Here is a 17,464-nt window from a genome sequence, read left to right as displayed (position 1 = left end):
TCCAGCCAACTTCCTACCTTTGTTTGAGAGCCATTTAGAAAAGGAAAACAAAAGCTGAGGGTGGACAGCCAGAAACCAAAGGTTGCAGAGCAGTCTGGGGGGAAGACCCAAGGAAAGGAGAGAAGAAAGAGGCGATCCATTTAGAGGAGAAACATTCATATTTCAGTAAGCTGGAAAATTTTGCTCTTCGCATTCTGATGATGGGAGATTCGTGCTCTGTGTTCTTCAGAAACTTTCTGTAGGGGATTTTTGGCAGCTTTTAAGCTTCCACAAGGGTCAGTATGAAGCTGGTACAGTAAAAATCACCAGCCTGGATATCATTTCCAACTCTGCGTGATTCTCTGATAGTCTCATTTCAGTGATTGCTGATGCTTTAGCACGTAAGCTCAATATTCTCATCTAAGAGAGAGTGACTGAAATTTATACTTCACTTGCCCTGATGCTGCATTTATCTTGATATAAAGTGACCTCTTTGCTCTACCAGTTCCAGGCCCTTTTTAGAAACCTGCAAACATATTTCTTGTCAAGAGACAGCAGCCTCCTAGAACCAGGAGAACCTGCAAGATGCAAATGGTCAAATTGTTCAGAATAAAACCACCAAGGAGCTTAATTTCTTCATCAGCTTGCAAACCACATGTCTTTTAATCCAGCTTCACAGAGATGACAGGTTGAATGGCTTTAAAACACATTTTTTCCTGTGGCATATTCACAAAATATTCAGTGGGGCTACGTGCTGTTTGCAGCATACGACTGATTTACCACATCAAATTGATGTCATTCAAGAAAGGATTACATTTTAATAATTACTAGCCACAGTAAATGATAAAACAAGTAGAAAAAATAATGAACAATAAGCCCTCAGGTCTGGATGTGAATTCGTGGGAACAAAAAAAGAATAGCCAGACATTTGGCAAACATTTATGTAGACACAGGAAAGAAGAAGAGTCACATTTTTCTCTAAACAAAGACCCAGCCCCAAGACCCGAGTGAATAACCACTTTAACAACCCACCAGCAGAAAGTGCCGATGTCAGAGGTTTGGCAGAATTGTGTGTGGAAGCAGGTGGTCCTCCTGGTGCCAAGGCCCACAACAAGGGAGGCTCCATTCCAGGGGAAAGCCAGCTCAGGACAAAACAAAAAGCAGCTCCATTTAAAGTTGAAAGCTTGCTCAGAAGGATGGCCTGCCATGAAGCTGGGAAGGCTTCTGGACTCCCAGAGAGGGAACAATTGTTGTCTTCATGAGGACGCTAGCACTCAGTGCAGCCCCGCAGGGAAGGCCACGCGCCGCCTGCAGGCACTGCCGCAGCATCGAGCCCAGGGGCTCAGAGCCTGGGTGCACAGGGGCAGTGAGGGTGCTGCGCCTTTCTTGTCACCACCACCAAACGCTTCTGCACTCCTTGGCGTGGTGGAGAAGAGGCTGCACAGGTCCCACATTACAAGGGCAACTCCACCCACCCTTTTCTGCATGACCCTCCTGTTCACAGGCACCAGCAGGAATCAATGACTTCACTAAGTTTTTAGTGTGGTATTGCCACTAGGCAAGGGCTTCAGGTCCAAAGCATAATTCGGAGAAAGCGGTTTGTTTTCTCTCCCAGCTTGCTTTTTAGGAAGGCAAACCCTTCCCCGTTGATGCCCCAGTCAGCAGAAATGGCTGGGTCTCAGCACCTCTGAACCTCCCTCCTTTCACTTCACCACCTCTCCCTACTCCCACTTCAAGGTTTTCCAGCCATTGTCAATAAAGACTTTCCTCCCACAGCTGAGGCTTTGTAAGATTTAGCACTGAGACAACACAAAGATATCAACAAGGAAGTTTAGCAGCAAGCTGAGGCAACTTTTGAAACTCCCGCTGCCCACGGGAGGTCGGTGAGCACGGTGCTGCCACCTTCTCCCGGCTCCACCGGGCACAATTCTTCCCTGCCAAGCAGCCAGGCGGCTCCGTCAGCAGGCACGCAACTGGGGCACTTCACAGGAACACCTTATTTATTTAAAATGCATGACACAGCAATTACTTAGTGCGGTGAGTGTAGCCTCCTCTAATGTTTCAGAGCAGGATCCTACCTTCACCTTATTAGCACGCACGCAAAGAAAGAATTAACATTTTCTGGTTCTCCATCCATTAAAATGTGAAGAGCAGCATTTCAGAAAACAAACAAACGAAAAAAAGGAAAGCATGTGATGTTCTCTTTGATCAGCTGGAAGTGAAACATGAAAGGCTCCTTTGAGGCAAAGTGGATACTACATTTTCTGTTTTAATTGGTAGGAATTCTTATTAACTAACTGCTGATGTGGCCAAAGAAAGCAATTTGTGGGGAGGGGTTTCCTTACCCTGAACAGCTGCTTTCCCATTGCCTTCTGCATATTATTATTACAATAATTGCACTCTTATTAGGGAAATTGATGATGATTTCATGCAACACTCCTCAGTTCACGGAAAGACTTTACAAATGTTCAGTGAACACCTGACAAAACCCAGCCTGACTCATGACTAAATTAGCCTGCATTTTATGCTGAAAACCCCCTCCTAAACGTTTGACTCAATAAACCTCACATTTAGCTGTGAAGGGCATGTATTTCTATCATTCTTCAACACTAAAAGAAACGTGATTAAAATTTCCATGCCATTTTTGCCGTTGATGCTACGACCGGTTAATTTGATGTTTTCTTCCTGAAGTGCTGCACCTGAGTCCACACCTCCGTGGAGCACTGCACACGCGTTCAGTGCTCACCACAGCATTCCCCTGCTCTGACAGGAGAAATAAACATTTAGGACAGAAATCACAGCGTCCCCACAGCGGGAATACATCGGAGGGCAAACCAGCAGGAGCCCCTTGGCGTTTCACTGGGCTGCTCAGGACAGAGGTGCTCATGCATCGGAGTGCAGCGCTAACTGAGCGTCCAGCACGCCGACAGCGCTGCTCTGCATGAAGGGTGCAGTGAACCTCTGCACAGATGCTGGGGCCAACTGAAAAGCTATTTTTTGCAGCAATAGCAGCTTTTGGAATCAAACATATACAAGGAACGACTTATAACCTGCAAGGAAAATATTTGGTCTTTGGAGGGGGGGAATAAACACAAAGTTTGGCTTATTCCTACCCCTTGCTTGAGAGGAAAAAAATATATCCCCTGCCCTGAAACATCACAGTTCTCTTGTCTTGCCTATTGCTTCCTTCAGCAACAGGCTTGCTCAATCAAACCCCACTGTACCACAGTGCTGGATAATTAAAATCAATCGATTACTTCGTCTGCAGTACAGACCTGCAATACAAACCCTGTCACCCGCCCACTGTGGAAAAAAACGGCTTTGACAGCATGGGTGCGAGACAGGCCAGCCCTGCACGGCCAGCCAATCCTGATGTGGCTTCACCCCGAGGGACCCACAACCCCGCACGTGATCTGAGAACGTCCCCTGGCCGCCACCACTGCTCTTCCTGGAGGCCAGGGTTCTGCAGAAGGAACCTCGGTGCACACAAACACACCCTGCACAGCCAAAATGCCCGAGCTCCCTGGGAGCAGGGCGTGCACGCCTGTCTCACCCAGCCACTACGCGTGGCAGGGACGGCACGACACTGAACTGCTCACAGAGTAAGCCCTGCGCGGCTTCTGCCCCTTTCCAAGGTTCCCCTTCCTCTCCCGGCACAGCTACACCCACGGATGCAGGCACAGGGAGGGCGAGCAGGGCCAGGAGCGCTGGTGGCCCGTGAGACAGCTTCACCTAGGGCACCCCTCGCGCTGAGACCCAGGTGCAGACATAGGTGACCCCATAGGGCAGGAGCCTGTGGGGTGCCTCCCACCCGCCAGGAGCAGCTGCTGCCTCCAGCCGCTCCCAAAACCCTAGCCCAGGTGGGGGAACAGACACGGGGACCCTTCCCTCCACACAGCACACTGTGCATCTCAGAACGTGACGGGGTAACGTAAGCCGAGGTTTGACAGCACACGGATCTGAAAGACACAGAAAAAATCACTAAGTAACAAAAAACAAAAACAAACAAACAAAAAAAAACCACTAACAGGCAGCCCCTGCTCCTTCAGAAGGTGCTGCTTCCTCCCTGGCCCCGTATCCCTCCTTGCCCTGGCACAGGCACAGTCGCTGCCCCCCCGGCACGGGCTGCACCGACCACGGGGCGGTGGTCAGGGTGAGCCTAAGCCACATCCCTCCACATATGGGAAAGCCCCACTGGTGTAAATAAAATGTCAGCTATCAGCTGGATAAACCAGCAAATATTCTACTTGCATCACAGGGGTAAGCAACCTTAGCACAGCCTCAGGTGTCTCTGCAGAGCTGACAGGCGAGCACTGCACAAAGCTCGGTTCCTAGGCTGGCATCTGAAAGGACGGGGCCGAGGTGTTCGGATGCAGCTCCTCGCCTTGCAGCACACGCAAACAGCCCCAGCAAGCCCACCGACACGCAGCCGTATTGCTCACAGCGCCCCACTTCCCAAACAGGAAGGGAACTGCAGAATTCTGTTACAAAAAAATAATAATAATAATAAAAAATAATAATTAAAGAAACCACCCACCTCTGGGTACTATCCTGAACACAGTAATTGATGACAAAATAGCTGCATTTGCCCACCCACCATTAGCCTCACCTGAGCATGGCTGCTGGCATTTAAAAAACTTAATCAAGAAAAATTAGTTTCTATGGCAACTAATGGTGCATTTAATAGATCAAGTAATGAGCGCTGTGTATAAGAATGCTGCAGGTTGTGACTAGCAGTATCAAACGCTGTGCAGTCACAGCACAGATAACCAGTGGGCATGCACTGAGCGCTGGGGTGCTCAGAGCTGTCAGGGTGAGCAGGGGCCGGGCGATGTTTTGGGGAACCACTGTGCACAAGCGTCTGTAATTCCCTCCCTCTGCAGTACTGACTGCAGCCCTCTATTATTCTCTCCAATGGCCTCATTGATATTGATGAGACCTAAAGAAATGTAACCAAATTACAGAACTGCTTCCCCTAGTGCCTCCAGCACTGTGCACGTCTCTGAATCTCCACCTACCTGTAACTACCTGTATGGAGGATGCTGCAGGTGGGAAACCGGGGTAAACTGAAGGCATATTTTCAAAAGGTCTTTCAAAAAGGTCCTCAGAAACCTTTGTGTGGGTTCCGTGCACTCACTGGGCAGGTGCAGTAGGCATGACCATGTGGGTTACAGCCCCCAGGGCAGCGGCACTGCCCCCCGGCGTGGGGCACATCACTGGCAGAGGCACACGCAAGCTGTCAGCCTGCTACAGAACAACATCGGTTGGTTGGAAAGGTAAAAGCAACGCCTGGAAAGATAAAAGGAGTAAACGTGCACTCCCGTAAAGCGCACAGGAGCGCTGACACGAAGGAGAGAAATAGGGCTGCTCCTCCCAGCCCTTGGATGACTTGGATGGTCAGCGGCCACCTTGCAAAACAGATGAAAGCCACATCTACAGCCTTCTGAGAGACTCGTCTTCCCTCGTTATGTATCCACGGGGACCTACAACACGGTGGGAAGGAAAACCAGATGGGCAATGTGCTGGTAACAGCGGTCCCCCAGCATCAGCAAGGTCTGCAGTCCTGGGGATGGTCCGCGGGACGGTCAGGGTTGAGGAGAAAGGTGGCCAGTGCTTGGAATGGCCAAGCACACAGCCTTTGCAGACACCTCTGCTCACAGCAATTTACAGCAGCAGTCAGAAGCTCACCCACAGGCACCTCTCTAAGCCACACAGTCACCACACTCCTTTCGGGCCAAGAGGAAGGCAACGAGAAGACCAACATCAGACAAGAAGGCCTGATGTCCTCTACAGCCAGGCAGAGGGCTCTGCTGGGTCCTGCTGAACCTCCCCCAAGCTCGGCTTCTTGAGAAGATCCACCCAGCAGTGCTGGCATCTTCAGCCCATCGCCAGGTCTGGCACTTGCCTGCCTGCCATCTGGCTGAGACCTTGAGGGGATGCAGAGCAGGAAAGTTCACGTATTTTCCTCTTCTAACCATCAGACACTTGGCTTTTAATCTGCCTCTCAGCAGTTGTGGAGACCTACTGCGAGCTCAGGATCAGGAAAGAAGGTGAATAATGCTAATTGGTTCCAATAACAAGAAGAAAAAAGTCTTCGTTAAGCAGAGCACATGATTTTAAAGTCCCTCTAATACTGCAGGTGTAGTTGACTGTAGCTCCAAACGTCTAGTTTCTGAGATGCTCTGTTACCAAACTCAGCTTTGAACAGGACCAGAACTTTCTGCTTTAGCTTTTGCACCCAGTGTTAAATGCTGTCCCCAGACCTGGAGGTTTGCAGAAGACAGTTCCAGAGTTTCACTTTGAGGACCCTAAAGGAATCTTGTTACGGATACAAGCCTTACGTTTGGAGTGGTGGGCTTGTCCGAGCACTGCTGCTTGGCTTCTGTACCTCACGGAGCAGAACTAGGAGCAGGCACTCTGCTCATGAGCCAGCACAACGCTTGTTCAGACTGGAGCCCAAAATTCACCTCCCATCTCCATGCAGTGGGGACTGCACGTGGGTTTAAGGACGGGACTTGGCAATCTCCACGTAGCTTTAATGCCCCTGCCTGCAATGGCCTGAGCACTACCAGAAGACACCAGGCAGGACAACGGGGGGCACGCACAAGAGGCATCTTGAGGTGCACCAGGTTGCTGCTTGGCCTGGTGCAAACGTGCTGGTCCCCCTCCAGGAGTCCCTGTCACACTGACGTGGTGCTTCTGCTCCACACAACACCCAGCAGCCTTTATCTCAGGCAAGAAGTCCTCGTGGTCCCTGTCCAGCTGCCACTGAAGTGTGAAGAGCAGCAGTGGACAGCGGTGGGCACAGACTGAGCACAGGGCATGTTCCTGTGCCCTGGGCGTGTGGTGAAAAAGAGCAAAGCAGATGATGGCAATTGATCAGTCCAAATCATCCGGCAAAAACGACGACTTTGAGGCAGTATTAGCAGTGTTACTGCACACAGTGCACACATGCAGTGGCGGTCCTGAAGGAACCTCAGACAAGACCTCTCCACCAGGAGTAACCCCTCAGGGTGACCCAGGGGGTGTCTCCCCTCCCCTCAGCTTCCTCCTCTGTCTTCTTCCACCAGCGCCTGGCTTTCTCTGCCAAAGGATGGACAAGAAGCTTTCCTCCATGAACCGACCATCTCACCTCAACACCCTTACCCCTTCACAAGCTTTCTCTCCTCCTTTCTCCATACCAGACGGTTTTTGCCTTGCAGGCCCATGAGCATGTGCAAGACCAAGCCCTGATGGCACGGGCAGAACTGCTGGGCAGACGCCCCCCAGCAATGGGGAGCCAAATCCACAAGATGGTTGAGCTTTCAAGCACCTCTGGTAAATTTTGGTCTTCCTCCCAACACCAGGTTACCCAGGTCATCTTCTCCACTTGCTGTGTTTGTGCTGCCACGACTCCTCTAGCAGCGATCCTGTGCAGCGTCACTGCATCTGCTGCTTGTAGAAACCAGCTGAAAGCAACTGAGAGCATCGCACTTCAGGACGCTTCCCTTCTCAGCCCAGATTTTCCCTGAGAAGCATCTGTCTTTTGCTCCCCTTCACCGATAGTGAAGAGAAGCATCCTCCCATCCGAGGGGGCATGGAGCAGCTCAGTGCTCCCACCCTGGGCCCAAGAGGCAAGGTTGGGCTAAGGAGCCTGCTGTTGCACTGAGGATTGCTTCAGACTCCTTTATAACTTTTTTAATCCTTATTTACTATTCACACAAGGGTTTAATAGTCGTTCACAGCAACAGCCAGACAGGAGTAGATGAAAACTGATGGGGGATTTTTATAAATGCCTGGCACAGAGTTGCTTACTAACAGCATTTAAAACGAATGAGTTTCTGTGTTTGCCAATAATAATTGAAAAAGTCTGAGAAACACACGCAAGTTGAAGAGTATTCTTAAAATAGACACATTATTACCTGTTTTATTACCTCACTTCCTAGGGTCTGATGAAATAAAAATATAACTTATCATTTTGAAAATAATTTCTACAAACTATAATCAAACTATATCTTGTCAAGTTTCCCAGACTGATTCTGCTCAAATAAAAGAGGACTGCTGAAGAATAAATGCTGCACCATCCCTCCCAGCCAGCCGCTGCCTCTCGGTCACAAAGGAGATGCTGCGGAGCTCCCCTGAAGATCCAGGCCCATAAACAAGGATGTATCCAACAAGCAATATAAAAAAAATACCTTACACTGGCTGTATTTAAAATACCCAGGAGTAATTATTGACAGGTAAGAGTAGTTTTATGGCAGCTGGAAACAGCGAGCTCCAGCCTGCTGATTTTACATCCATTCCCATCTCCTCCCTGAACTTGATCGGCGCTTTTCCCCAGTAGCCCCATTGACAAAAGCAACACAAACATTGGTGAGATTCATCACGGGCTTGTTTAAGAGCAGGCAGATTTTATGGGAAATGAGTCCAAGGGAATCCGAGGGGCTACAGCTCCCATAAAGGTGCGTGCCAAAGTTTAAACACAGCAATGCAAAGAAACAATAGTGTCTCAGCCTTTTTTGTTGTTGTTGTTTTTACTTTCTGGAGCACTAAAATTGAATGGAAATTTAATAGGAAGGTGATAAAAAGGCTAATGTTCAGACGCAGCCCTGGCAAGCCTCCTGCATTTTGCTGCAGAATCACCCATCTGAGACTACCAAAACTATCCCCCTGCTCTCAGGCAATTAATCTGAAAAAAAATATTGCAAGTCTTAGAGAGCTGTAACACGAAAGGGAGCACAAGAGAGCCGACTGAGGTGCTGGATGACAAAGAAAATCTATAAACAGGTAAAATGAAGAGAAATCAATTTTCTATCTTGAATCCCAGATGAGAAAATAGAGATTTTATGAAAAAGCAGCTATGTGGTTGCTTTCTTGATAAGGAGCTTTGGGTGTACAGCTTTTTTTTTTTTTTTTTTTTTTTTTTCCGATGCAGCAGCATCATAAGCTTTGTTAGTGCTTAAGACAGCACCTTTCATGGCTGGTCCAAAGCGTCTACTGACAGATAAGGGCCCTGCTTGCTTTGAAGCCACCTGTGGCCTGCAGGCTGGAGAGGGGCCTTCGGTGTCTCCTGCTCCGCGAGGCGCTCCCCCTTGCTGGGGGAGATGCTCTGGGAAAGAAACATTCTCCAAGGAAGCACACTTGAAATATCAATCTACCTTTATTCTGGTCTTTTCTGCCTGCACATAAGTGTGCTATTTATCTCCACAGAAAAGCACCTGCTTCGCATCTAAAAAAGAAGTTAAATAAGCCCGAATAAGAGAAGTTTGGGCAGGCTGAAGGAATCCAACAGAACTCGAAAGCACTGAAAGCCAAATGTTTCAGAGGGGGTTGGAGCAGTCCTTTAGCCTGGGCAGATCCCATCCTCCCCACACCGAGCAGCACCTTGCTCCCTAACCATAACCACCCCCTCAAGGCAGAGGGTTGTTAAGGGAGCAAGGTGCTGGAAAAAAGTTCTGTAAAAGACTTTTGTTTTGTAAGAAAGTGCTCCCACCCAACTTCCACAAGCACTGTTACCAGCTGTGGTGATGGAGATCTTCCTCCTTTATTTTTAAATCTTCTCATTAAAATGGAAACAGCTATGGAGCACATGGCAGAGGATCAGCACATCCCTCCTTCCTGGAGCAACATCACTCGTCTCCAGAGGATTCCCCTTCCCCAGCTCCCACCCTGACGAGCGGCACTTCCCTTCTGCTGGGGCTCAACATCCCCGTCCTTCGGGTTGCAACAGAGATGCTTAATTTGCCACTGCACAGGGAAAACCCTTGCAAGGCATTCGAGCATTCAAAATCTCATACAAAAACGTGCACCATGAAACTTGGTTCTCCCAGCTAATACCAGTGCACCCTCAGCTCTCAGAATAGGACTCACTCAGCAGCAGAGCAAAATGAGAAGGCACAGCAGAAAAGGGAGCAGAGAGTAGGCTTGGTTCATGGAAAAGACTGAAGGAAAAATGGAAACAGAAAAGCACAGTAGGGGTGAATTAAGCATTACATTTGCACAGGGTCCTCACATAAAATAACCCCACAAGGTGCCCACAAGGGCAAAGAGGGGGGTGGTGATAGGGGGACACCAGGCAGCTGTGCCACAGGCTGACCAGACTCTCTAGCTTTGAATTTGATGCTATAAAACAGCGAGGCCTGGGAAAACGTAGTTGCTTTCTGATTAACCTCCATTTTCTGCAGGACCACAATGCCACGGTTCTGACGATGGCCATGATGCAGGTGCACGGCGAGCTCCCCCCAGCTCCAGCCCTTCGCTCTGGTGCACACCATCTATGTTCAGTTGTTCCTGCCCCCATGTTTGTATTTCCTTTCCTTCCACGAACCTCTACAAATATCAAGCACTCACACACACCGGGACCCCACGTTACAACATCAGTTTGCTGGGTTTAACACGTTCCCAGATGTTAATTAAAAGAAAAAAGGCCGTAACCTTTTTAGCTGTTGATGCTTCTTCTGCAGCCCCCCAACACCCAACCCACAGCCCGGACGAGCCCTGCTCCAGCCTAGCACCGAGCAGCGGGTGAGGCAGCCCGGGCAGGCTCTGGGACAGGCAGGGACCGGCGGCGGGGGCTCACCTGTGGCCGAGGATGGCCCGTGACCAGGCAGGTCAGCTCCAGCGTCTCGCCCTCGCGGATGGTGTAGACCCGCTCCGAGTAGCGCTCCTCCTCGATGTTGCACGCCAGGCCCGAGTGCACGATGCGCACGGTGGGGGGGGCTGCAAGACCCAGAGAGAGAAAGCAGGTGAGCACCGCCGGCCCCCGGGGACCTGGCCAGAGCCCAGCACCCTCACCACGCAGCAGAGGCCTGGCCAGGAGCTGCGGGTGGGAGCCCAGCACCCTCACCATGCAGCAGAGGCCTCTGCCTCCCCAGCGCACGTTCGCGCCCGAGGAGGTTGCCACGGTTTTATTAACAGCCAGCGATCCCCTGGGCGAAGCCTTCACGAGCTCATTTGCAGTTGGGCTATTTTTGTTTCGATTTCCAAGAGAGCTCTCCGTTATTGTTCTTTTTATTATATATCTTTCTAAATGTATTATCATGCTCATTATGCAAATGAGATGCCTTAATTAAACCATTAAAGTTAAGCAGGAGAAGCGGTGGGGCTGGTACTGCTTCTTTTCTAAGTCAACCCTGAAATCCAGTGGCTGTCAGAGGGCTCAGGGCCTGGAGCAGAGCTTAAGTTCCAGCAGACCCCTTACTTTAATTTTCTTGTAAACTCAGACCAAACTACAGCAAGTTATGCTGGTTTACATGTCGTACACACATGAATACAGCAATGCTGTTCCTGACACTCCGTGTACAAATTACAGCTCTGTTTTAGCATTTTTCCCAAGGACGTCTCCTGGTTGTAAGATTATCTTTATTTCTGAAACGTAAAACTCCCAATTTTTATATTTTTCAGAGTGTGAATCAATAGGAGAAGAAAGCTGAGCTCCTTTTACAGTCCTGCTGCTGAATGAAATAACAAATGCTAAGCAGCAGAAAAGAGAAATTGTGATTCTGCTAAGCTTTGAAGACCCAGCATTTCACCCTCTCTCCTTGCCCGTGTGCTCATCCTGCTTGGTAAAGGTGGACAAATGCTGGTGCCCTAACCAAACCCTGAAGCCACCCACAGAAAGCCAGAGAGCAGAGCAAGCAACAACTCAGAATGACGATGCCACGCGCCATCAGTGGCAGGGCTTCTCCCCAGCGCCCGCGCTGCACGCTCCTGCCATGAAAACCAACTGTGTGCTTTTACACCCATGATCCTGGCCCCATTCAGCCCCTCGGCAGACCGACCACGTACATGTCCCCTCTGCTGTGCCCTTTGCCACCAGGCAGTGGGTGCAAACTCCGCACATGGTCTCTGAACCACAGCTCCAGCCTCCCTGGGCCACTCTCGGCGCTGCACATGGTGCCCAGCACACCGCCCTGCTGGCTTTTTGACATGCAGTCACTCGCCTGACACCCGCGGCAGGCACACAGGGGACCCCGAGGGTGCATCGCTCCAGCACCCCACCAAGCCCCTGTTGGCATAATCCCATCTAGGCTTGATGCAAGACTGCCCATAACTCAAATCTCTGACCCTCGCTCTCTAGAAGCTGAAGAAAATGAGACTCAGGCACAGGATCCTGAGCAGGACAGCGTCAGGGCAACTCCAGAACAGGAAGAAAATTATTTCAGGCCGCTATGACTAAGCCTGATACTCCCAGCTACCTTGCGTTGCTCCTGTCCATCTCAGTCTACCATAGTTAGATCATTTTTCGGTATGCTTGGCCTAGGCTAGCCTCTTCAGCATTTCTGAAACCTGTCCTCTCTGCAGAGCACAGGCACAGGCAGAGGAGTTTTTGCAGGCAATGAAGGGGTGCTTCCCGCACCACGGGTGTGCCCCCAAGTCCAAGGGCACCCAGCAACAGCTCCAGAAGGCTGCCAGAGCAGCACGGACCCAGCCTGGGGGGACCGCTCAGAGCTCACCCAGCACGGGAGCAGAAAGCTTCCCCGTTGCCCACCAGACGTCAGACCCTCCCTCTGCAATGACAGAAGTGTCCTGGGTCAGGAGTCAGTCCCCTGTGTCATTCTCTGACCTTAAAATACTTTGGTGAGTCTAAATTTATTTTCCTAGATAGAGCAGCAGCACTGATGCCCAGCAGTTGGCAGTTTTCCCTGTGCCAGGAGAGCTGCTTCCACTCCACGTGCCTCGAGCCATTGTAACGGGGGATTGTGCTTCAGAGCCTACTGCAGAGCTGGCACCAGCTGCATCCTGTGCCCTGGGACGTGGAACATCTTCCTCATCCTGCCACACACAGCCATGGCACAACAGGGCCCTGGTCCACACCGGGGGCTTTTACAATCTCCCACAACAAAAATCGTAAAATACTGAAATGTGAAAGCAGAGCCATGAGCAGAAAGGTAAAACAAGGTTCAGCACAGATCATGAGACTTGTGATAAAATTAGAAGAGTCAGCAACATTATGCCAACATCCTGCTGCCTTTTAAATTCATATTACATTAATATTACATTTTAATTCATATTATATTCATATTACTTCAAATTACATTTGGAGTGTCCCTTGTTTTAATGTCTGTGCCACTGCTCCATATCCATTAGGCTACCCATACCCACTGGGAAGGCAATATAGACCCCAAAAAAATATCCCCTTGGGTCTGACTATGGTAAAAGTATACCTTTCTTTCAGAATAGATCAAATGAATAAAGGAAAATCAAAAATATTCTTACTTCTTTAAGTTTTAATGTCCTATGGTTCAGAACACACTGCATCGTTATGAAATGTCACCTTCCTCTCTGCCACGGGAATATTCATTACAGCTGCTTCTGAAATATGCCTCCAAGGATTTAATACCAGACGAGACATTAAAGTAATATATACTTGGCATTTATTTTGTTTGTGGCATTTTAGAAGAATTTGTCTTGTGATTATACACAGTAAATATTGCACGGAAGAATCCATCACGCCGCTGTCCTGGCGCTACGTGCGCACGACGCAGAGCTGAGCGGGAGGTGGGAAGGAGAAGCTGAACGACCAAACCAAGAACATCCCCTTGCTTTTGCTGCAAATAAGTTGTATGGCACCAAGAGAGTTCTTCTTCCAAATGAAAAATGGTGCCAATCTGACCTTTCTCCATGTCTCATTATATATTGATGTTGGGTAGGTCCCCATTACTGGCTGCTCTTTTCCAGCGATTTCAATTTATTCCCCCTCTCCATCTCTCCTGCACACACTTACACGCCCACACAAGCAATTTGGTTTCAACTTGCAACAGGTTCCCCAGACAGTAAAGAGTCAGGAAGAAAAAAAAATGTGTCATAAAATTTCTGTGAAGACAAAATTAGAAACTCCCGAAGTTGAATACATACTCAGGTATCTAGATACATTTAATAAAATTAAAAAAAAAAAAGGACAAAGCCGGTGCTGTGAGAAATGTTAGCTCAGCCAACTTCCACCTGAAACATGCAGTATAAAATTTATTTTCTGAATAAGCGTTGGAGCAAGTAGAAAAGAGGTCTTCTAACCAAGCAAATAAAAAGTGAGAGCTAGCAAAATGCTCAGAAAGGAGATGCTTTGTGCCTGGCAGCACGTTTATGTAGCTGTGGTACAAATAGGAGACCCCGGATGACTGCAGCGCCCCCGCCTGCCTTTTTGTTCAATGTGCTAGCACCTCTCCTGACCTTAATCACAAAATTTTCAATATATTTCCTGGAGAAGCTCAACTGCTGGAATTTTATGAATAAATGGTCATCGTACCACATATTGGAAAATATTGTTTTAATCTCAGACCTCACCGTCAGGAAACGGGACCGGCCTCTGCAGCGAGGTGAATCTGTGAGACATTTCGGCACTGTCTCGGGGAGCCCCCAGATTGCTGCTTTGCTGGAAGTTGGGGGTGACTGGCAGCCCACCGCTGGTGGCTGAACACTGATCCAGAGGGCTCTTGGTCTGCTTGCCTTCGTTCACTTTGCATCATTTGCTTTCCCACCCTTGATGATGCATTTCCCTCCAGGCTCCCTCTACCACTTTCCTTCCCAGTCTTTCAGCAACAAGCAGAACACAAAGCCTTTCTCCTCCTCCTTTTTAACATGCTCCCAGCCACCTCCGTGTTTTGGCAAGTTATGGATTCATCCTGGATCTACAATGCTGGACATGCACACACCAGACCAAGAGCAACAAAGAAATAGGGACAAAACCCTTGCAGGAGTTTGTCCCTGCACGTCCCCAGCACAAAGCAGAGCGCTGCCAGCTTCAGGTGGCCTCAGGCAGCTCGCTGCCACTAGCAGCACAGCAGAGCATGCTTGCTCGTGGGATGCAACAAATTGTTATGATTCCAAATCATGTTACATAGGAAAGAAATCTTTAAAAAGAGACAGAGATCTTAGTCCGTATTCATGTCTGGAGAATTACCATGGCCTTATCCCCATCCAGAGCATACCTAGCGTTCCAGAAACAGATACCAACAGACAGAGACCATATGGCAGAGACCATAAGTTTTTAATACTTGCCCACCAGGAGGAAAAATAAACAGCACTGTAATGAGTTGTAAGGGGAAAAAAATCTATCTGTTCCTAGAAACAGCATTATGGTTCCCCTAACTCAATAGGTACTCTGCTGATAAGCTTTGTAGTGTCAAAATTAGGTCAGTCTGTGACAGTAGTGTTGGGAAGCGGCAGGGTGATTTAATTAGCTCAGAGCCTTCTGATGGTAGTGCTATCAATCAAGAAGGCTTCCCAAACTCTGGAAATGCAGTTTAAGTCGCAGAGATATGGGCAAATATCAAGCAACATGGCAAAAACAGTCCAATCCAGGAGAAAAAAAAAAAAGAAAAAAAAGTGGGCTTCATCCTTCTCTTGCAAGCCTGATGGGCAAGGACAGATCAGGGCCAGCTCAGCAACAGGACATGATAGATGCTACCACGTGCACAAAGTGAGAGTAGGTAGGAAGTATTTTGTACTGACAGACACATCTTTTCAAACTATGGACCTCTCCCTGCTATTGCTTTTCTACTAAGGGTACTGCAGGTGATACGCAGCCATAAACCTATTAGAAAATACTAAAGAAATGATATTTTAAGCACAATGCGGAGCAGACCAGGAACATCACAACCAATTTCAAATGCACCTTACTGGAGCAAGGCCCCGCACAGAGCAGCGCCAACACAGGCAGCCTCTAGCAGAAGGCCTCCCGCATTAGGTACCTGGCCTTCATCTCAGCTGGGACCCAAAATGGAGAAGCAGCCGATATCCTGAATATTTATGTAATAAAAGCTAGGTGTCTAACATTTCCCATTTCCCACAAAGAGTACTACACTTCTAAAAATAGAAAAAGCTGGTCCGATAATAAACTTATCAGACAAGTGAATATCACCTAACCTCCAGCTGGAAAAGGACGCGTCAAGTCCCACGATACCTGCAGTAATACACTCTACATTGATGAGAACCATCGCCGCAGGGCAGTACATTCATCATGGTAATACCACTGAGATTCCCAGTCATTTTATTTGCAATTAGCAAAATTAAGAGCTGATATGAGTATTGGAAAACTCAATTTTGAGAGTTGTGAACATCTGCAGTTACTTTAAATCTTCTCTTTCTAAAAATAAAAATAAAAAATTATTTCCTCCTTATTATGCCACAGAACTGCACGAAATTCACTGGGGACTTCACTCTGTTAATTTCTTGTTAATTGGTTTTGCGTGGAAAGGCTCATGATGCAAAGCACCGCTGCAAAACCATGGGCAGGATAACCAAATTACACCTAGGCACAGCCAGGGCTGACAAAACAGCAGCTCATACTGGGGGACTAACACTGGCCCTGATGCTCTGCAGGACATCCTCCACACATACATAGTGACCATTTAATGTCCCAGCTCTGGAGCACACCCAGATCTCCAGCAAGTTCTGCGCACACGCAGGGATGTGGCTGCCTGGATCCTGCTGTAGGACTGGGATAAATATTTTCCTGGAGGGGGTAAAGCAGATTACTCATGATAAATAGACTTTTCTAACAGAATCATTATGGGTTTCCTCTTTCACATGTATCATTTTTAATTACATTTTAAGTAATCCTGCAAGTTCCACAAATCACGAAGAACTTCTCATTGCTAGGACTGAAGTAAATAATTAAGAGCTGCTGATTAAAGAGCCTGAGTTCTGATATTGCTCAGAGTAGAATTCTCTCACTGTTGTTTTCCAACAAGGTCTCAACCAAATCTGTTTATGGAAATGGAACTGCTCACCAGCGAGTAACTGCAGCCAGAGATACTTAAATTTGGGACGAACGGTAACACTGAGGCTCTCCATGCCTTGCAGCAGCCCCAAAGCAGATCGGTTCCAGTTTCACCGGTGCTGCTTCAGCCTTCAGTTAATTGTGGGAGCACGAATATGGGGCATTCTGTGCAAAAATCTCTTAATGCAAGCTTCCTGTGAAACTCAGAGAAGGGCATAATTCCTAAAAAGTGTAATGGACTAGCTCTGCCCATCCAACAGCTAATTCTTGCCCAGCGCTTACTTGGCCTTAAATGTTTATTCAGGATTTTTGCAGATTGTCCTGGAATATCAGAGAAGAAAACATTTCTCCTGATGTGTACACATCTCCTGCAGTAACTGTTCCTCCTTTTAGCTGAGCTGAGCCATCAGGCAGGCCTCCCCGCAGCACCACCACCGCTGTCGTTGCCGCAGGAGCACAGGGCCACCTATGCGACGGTTACCCCGGGGTCACAATCATGCGTCTCTGCAAAGGCGAAGAATTAGGAATAATTTCCTCCACGCTCTTGCAGGAACTCATCTCCTGCCTGAACTCTCACTCCCTCTGTCACCCCTCAAGGGGTCAGCTAATTCAATCCGAGCAGACGGACTGCTCTTCTCCACGCTGCCGAGATCCACGGCGCCTGGCTGGAGGCTCCTCTCCCAGAAGTCTGAGGACGACGTCGGCAACTCTGCTTCGGCCAGGCTGCACACGGGACGTACTCATGGCAGCAGCCTCTCTCTCTTGAACTTGGAAATTAAAACTGAG

The 17,464-nt window shown here is 48.6% G+C and overlaps 1 protein-coding gene across 1 annotated transcript in view; it reads right to left on the bottom strand.

Moving 5' to 3' along the window:
- MDGA2 (MAM domain containing glycosylphosphatidylinositol anchor 2) overlaps positions 1-17,464 on the bottom strand; it is a 334,490-nt gene that overhangs the window by 217,819 nt on the left and 99,207 nt on the right. The window contains exon 2 of the mRNA XM_050711142.1: positions 10,538-10,677. Within this exon, the coding sequence (XP_050567099.1) occupies positions 10,538-10,677 (140 nt within the window). The remainder of the gene's footprint in view (positions 1-10,537; positions 10,678-17,464) is intronic.

This window comes from Cygnus atratus, chromosome 5 (assembly GCF_013377495.2).
Source record: "Cygnus atratus isolate AKBS03 ecotype Queensland, Australia chromosome 5, CAtr_DNAZoo_HiC_assembly, whole genome shotgun sequence".
Lineage (NCBI taxonomy): Eukaryota > Metazoa > Chordata > Aves > Anseriformes > Anatidae > Cygnus > Cygnus atratus.
The sequence above is the reverse complement of the archived record's forward strand: the minus strand, read 5'-3'. Positions and strand labels throughout refer to the sequence as shown.